The sequence below is a fragment of the Carcharodon carcharias genome (genome assembly GCF_017639515.1).
Source record: "Carcharodon carcharias isolate sCarCar2 chromosome 36 unlocalized genomic scaffold, sCarCar2.pri SUPER_36_unloc_9, whole genome shotgun sequence".
Taxonomy (NCBI): Eukaryota; Metazoa; Chordata; class Chondrichthyes; order Lamniformes; family Lamnidae; genus Carcharodon; species Carcharodon carcharias.
Window position 1 is genome coordinate 294,362 of NW_024470757.1, and position 5,816 is coordinate 300,177.

Genomic DNA, 5,816 nt, shown 5'->3' on the forward strand with positions numbered 1-5,816 from the left:
CTTGGCGAGCAGACAGTTCCCCGTTGCTTTCTCCACGGCAATTCTTCAACCAATCAGAGTCCACTTACCAACCAATCAGCTTCCTTTTCACTTGTAGTATAAATTGTTGTGAGAGTTTGAAATTTGGCATTCTTTCATTTGTCCTGATGAGCGCAAGATCAGAAACTGCGGCCACATGTCTTTCTTTTCAGTAATATTCAAATTGAAGGTCTTAGAGGGAGATCCTGAGCTGCTGCCATTTTCAGGATAAGGAGTGGGCAGAGGGAGACATCAGATTACATGAACCAATCCCAGGGAGTTTCGTGTGGCCAAGGAGGGGTTTTCAGTGAGCTGGTAATATCCTCAGATACAAGATAGTACATATGGTGTTTCAGAGTGCGGACAGTAGTGACACTGGAGTGCAGGTTAAATGCTTTGTTTAATATTTACTAAATTGACCATTTAAATTATCTCTGATTTATAGGCCATTGTGAGAAGGGATAGAGAAAATACAAACCTCCAGCATTTTTCTCAAGTAACCTCCAGCTAAACACTTGGGCTGTCGGGCAAAAGGAGATGTTGAAACTAAATCTTGACCCTCTATGGCTCCTCTATGCCTTCTCGAGCATTGTGCTGGTGCCCACAGTGCCGGGCTACAGTTTCAGGAACTGCATCCAGGATTCCAGTCAAAACGGTACCTTCCGCTGTGTCCACCGTTTCCTCACACAGGTCTCCAGCGCCGTGTCTGACCTCCCAGCCAGCACTGTGCACCTGAACATCTCCCACAACCAGCTGACCCAACTGCCAACGGGCAGCTTTGGCGGCCTACCCAACCTGCTCACCCTGCGCCTGGATTACAATCGGATTGACAGAGTATGCTGTGGCGTGTTCAATAACCTCACCGACCTGCTGACCCTCAACCTGTCCTACAACAGCATTGCCCACCTGGCACCTCTGGACTTCCGGGGACTTGGAAAGTTATGTTGCCTCCTGCTCCACCACAACCGCTTGGCCACAGTTGAACCAAATGCCTTCGCTGAATTGGCAAGTCTTCAAATACTTGTTTTAAGCTCCAATAAACTCCAGAATTTCTCTCACGTGGTGAGCGCTGTCTCTGCATTCAGAAACTTGACTCTCCTGGATCTGAGCCATAACTGTCTGGGTTCCCTGCAACATTCTACCAATCTCCCACTCTCTCTTCAATTCCTTTACCTCCGCAACACCTCTCTCACAACCCTTGACTGCAAACAGAATTTTCTCAACCACAACTTCACATTGGATCTGTCTGATAACAAGCTCTCCGATGCTTTGGAATTTTCTAAAGTTGATCTGAGAAAGATCTCCTGCTTGATCATCAAGGACAACCCCTTAAACATCACTGAGTTTCTCGACTCTGGAAACGTGGACCTGCGGAAGGTTCAGTACTCTGGTTTAAGGCTGCACAGCCAGACGCGGCTCTCTGACTTGTGCCGTCATCTAGGTAACTTGACCATGAGAAGCCTGGTCCTGCAGAGCAATCAGATCTCCAACCTCACCATCCATTCCTTCACCCAGTGCCCGCCCATTACCAGTTGGGACTTATCACACAATCGCCTCACTTCTGTCGGCTGCCTTGAATTTGTGTCCAAAAGGGAGCAAGTCATTTCTTTCATTATCGAGCACAACCAAATCCAAAACCTACCTTCCTGTTTCAGGGATGGGAGGACAGTCACGCTGTTTCCAAAACTGTCACACCTCTCCTTTCGCTACAACAGGATTTTCACCATTTCAAGCCATGCCTTCTCTTATGCTCCCCATCTCCGGAGCCTGATGTTAAACATTAACAACATCGCTGTCATCAACAGTGGAGCCTTTTCTAACCTCACCAGCCTACTGCAACTCAGGCTTGACAACAACCTCATCACTGACATCTACCAACACAACTTCAGCAGGCTCAGAAGCCTTAGGATCCTCAATCTCAGGAACAACAGGATCTCAATTCTTTTCAAGAGGGTGTTTGAAAATCTCAACAACCTGGAGACTTTGGACCTGGGAGGGAACAAAATCCGAAGCCTCACCAGCCTGTCTTTCAGTGGATTGCGCAATCTGTCCAAGCTGTATCTCGACAGAAACTATATAAGCCATATCAGCAGGGAAATTTTCAGCAATCTCCTGTCATTGGGGGTATTGGACCTGGACAGTAATTGGATCAGATACAATACTGGTCTGACTGCAACATCTCCATTTTTTAACCTGTCAAAGCTCTACATTCTCAAGCTAGAAGCCCAGCAACCTTATGGCATTAACATTATTCCTCCAAAGTTTTTCAAAGGCCTCATCTCTTTAAGGAATCTGTACATAGGAAGGAATAAAATGTCACTGTCCAAAGGTGGATTTGAAGATCTGATCAACTTGAGAACCCTCTCCATGCCCGACACTTGCAATGGGATCCATAGTCTGAACCCAAGAATCTTTGAGAGCCTCCAGAGCCTAGAGAGGCTAAACCTGGAAAATGTGGGTCTCCAATTCATGTCTGTTGACATCCTTGGAAACCTTTCCAACCTCAGGACACTGTTCTTGGGAAAAAACGCCATTCAGACTGTCAACAGCACGGTTCTGAAACACCTGCCCTCCCTGTCCTATCTGGATTTACGAAAGAACCCATTCCCTTGTACCTGTAGTAACAGCTGGTTCCAAAACTGGTCACTGTCTAACCCCAGGGTCCAGGTTGTCTATTTTTACAACCATACCTGTGCAGGTCAGCCGACTGAATACTTGTACAGGTTCGATGCTCGCGTGTGCTACTTGGACATTGGACATCTCATGTTCCAAATAACTTTTCCAATCTTGATAACATGCATGTTCATCCCTCTCATCCACAAGGAAGGATACTGGCACGTCAAGTATGGGTTTTATATTTTTCGTTCGTGGTTGAATGACCACAGGGGAAGAAAAGAGAGTCAGCAGTGCTACAAGTACGATGCATTTATCTCCTATAATTCAAATGATGAGGGATGGGTCCTGCAAGAGCTGGTGCCGAACCTGGAAATGACAGGACCTCAATGCTTCAAGCTCTGCCTCCACCACAGAGATTTCGAACTGGGCAAATATGTCATCGATAACATTGTGGACAGCATCTACCAGAGCAGGAAGACTATCTGCGTGATGAGCCGCAACTACCTGGAGAGTGAATGGTGCTCAATGGAACTACAGCTAGTTAGTTACAGGTTGTTCCACGAATTGAAAGACGTCATCATACTCATCTTCTTGGAGAAGATTCCAGACGCCGAACTGTCAACCTATCACAAGATGAGGAAGGTGATGAGGAAGAAGACCTACATCCACTGGCCATCCAATGTGGAAGCTCAAAAGCTCTTTTGGATCAAAGTGAGAGAAGCGATCAAAGGCTCCAGCTACATCAAGGAGATGGACACTGCTGTTGAAAGTTAAAGTTTCAGTTTCCAAAAAGCCCCACTTGGTTCCAGTGGCAGAGCTCCCCCTGATCTCAGAACTCACTGCCAGGCATTTTCACTCCCCCCACCCAACCCCCTACACAGTCTCTCCTAATTGTTAATCTTCTCTCCACTACTGTAGAGACCCAGGATAAGATAAAGGTACAGTCAGAAAATTCACCAAATGAAGTCTACATCGCATGAAATATCTGGCCCTACATGACATCTCAGTGTTGTATTTCCGTCTAATCTTGGATCTAGGCCCAGTCTAATGTGCTGGATGTCCCCTTCCCACTGACACTGGGAGCACAAGATTACCCACACAATGGAGTGAACAGGAGATCCCACATTCACTCCAAACAGCCTTAGGATTTGCTGGAGTGAGAAATAGATCTAAAAACATAAAGGACCTGGAGAAATCGGAGCAGGAGCAAGTCATTCAGCCCTTCGAGCCTATTCTGCCATTCAATAAGCTCAGGGCTAACCTTTTATCTTGCCTCCACCTTCCTGCCTTATCCCTATATCCATTGATTTCCTAGTATCCAATAATCTATCAATCTATGTCTTGAAGTTCTTAATGACTGAGCATCCATGACCCTCTGGAGTAGAGAATTCCAAATATTCACAACTCTCTATTCCTAAATGGCTGACCCCCTTATTCTGACCCCATGATTCCTAGTTCCAGATTCTCCAGCTGGGAAAACCTTCCTCCTGGCATCTACCCTGTCAAGTCCTTTAAGAAATCTCCCTCCAAGCCACTTAGCATCCCAATTCGGAACTCTATCCGCCGTTCCTGAACTGTCAAAACTCTAGAACTCCCTCCCTAACAGCACTGTGGGTGTACCTATGGTTCAAGAAGGCAGCTCACCACCCACCTTCTCAAGGGGCAATTACGATGGACGTGAAATGCCTGGCCTTGCCAGCGACACCCACTTCCTGTCAAAGAAATGTTTTTTAAGTTTATATATTTAAATGAAGTCACTCACCTGTTGTTTTAAAATCTATGGGCTGAATTTTCCCCCCATTGGGGGGGAAGCTGATGGGCGGGCGCATATGGGCGCGCTTCCAATTGGTGCCCCCAAATGGAGGCACAGCACCTTTTAGGTGGGTGGGCCAATTACAGCCCACCCAGCGTGACATCTGCAGGGAAGCGCTAAGCACTCCCTGTGCAGGCGGTGGGGGGATTCCTAAAATCGGGAGTGTGCTCTTTCGCATATGCGCATGAAAGAGCGCACTCACCTCCCTGAGGCTAAGTGCAGCCTCAGGGAGATCGGCTGTAAAATGCAAAAAAGCTCAAAATAGAAAAATAAAACTTCCCTAACATGTCCCCCCATGTGACAATGTCACATGAGTTGGGACAGGTTCATAATTTCCAAAAAAAAAACTTTATTAAAATTTTTAAAACCCGACATGAAACCTCATCCCGCCCGTGGATGAGTGTTTCCTGCTTCTCCTAGTTCCCACCGGGGCTCCTGGCCTGCCAGCCAGCCTTAAGGTTGGACGGGCAGGTCCACTAAGTACTTTAATTGATCTGTCAATGGCCTCAATTGGTCATTGACAGGTCAGCGGGCCCACAGCTGATTTTGCTGTGTCCCCGCCTTCTTGAAAATTTAAATGGGGCGCGGTGACGTCAGGAGTTCCGCCCGATGTCACCGCGTGTCATTTCACGCATCGGTGAGCAGGCCCAACCCTCGCTAGCTGACGGTAAAATCCAGCACTATGGAATGTAGGTCCATTCTACTCAACCTCTCCACACGGGACAATCCACTCATCCCAGGAATCAATCTAGTGAACCTTTGTTGCACTCCCTCTAAGGCAAGTACATCCTTCCTTAGGTAATGAAAACCATGCACAATGCTTCAGATCTGCTCTCTAAAGCTGTTTTTAAATTGTAGTAAGACTTCTATACTCTTGTACTTCAATCACTTTGTAATAAAGGCTGGCCTACAATTTGCCTTTCTAACTGCATGCTGTTCCTGCCTGTTAACTTTCAGTGATCCGTGTGCAAATCCCCCTGAATACCAACATTTCCCAACCTCTTACCAATAGTCATTTGTTAGTTCAGGACTTGAGTGTTGCCGAGAAAAAGAGACATGCTGTCAAAGTTTTTCATCTTCCACTCATCAGGACCTTCGCAAGAATACCAATTGTAACAGGAACAACAATTTATACTGCAAGAGAAGAGAGTGCCGACTCGTTGGAAAGTGGACTCAGGTTGGTAGGGGTGTTGCCATGGAGAATGCACCAGGGGACAGTCAACTGCCAAGCTTTGTTTAAATTCAAACCAGGCAGGCTGACCCTGATTGGTCAAGGCATTGCCCTGGGGAATGAGGCAAGGAAGGGCTGTCCCCTAAGCTTTTGTTTAATTGAAAAAGGCACAATGCATGGACCTGCTCCTTCGGTCTG

The 5,816-nt window shown here is 46.8% G+C and overlaps 1 protein-coding gene across 1 annotated transcript; it reads left to right on the forward strand.

The window, feature by feature from the left end:
• The first annotated feature begins 555 nt into the window (after positions 1-555).
• On the forward strand, positions 556-3,835 carry LOC121274470 (toll-like receptor 13). Its single transcript, XM_041181809.1, has one exon. The coding sequence runs from the start codon at positions 556-558 to the stop codon at positions 3,406-3,408; it is 2,853 nt and encodes a 950-aa protein (XP_041037743.1). The 3' UTR covers positions 3,409-3,835.
• The last annotated feature ends 1,981 nt before the right edge of the window (positions 3,836-5,816 follow it).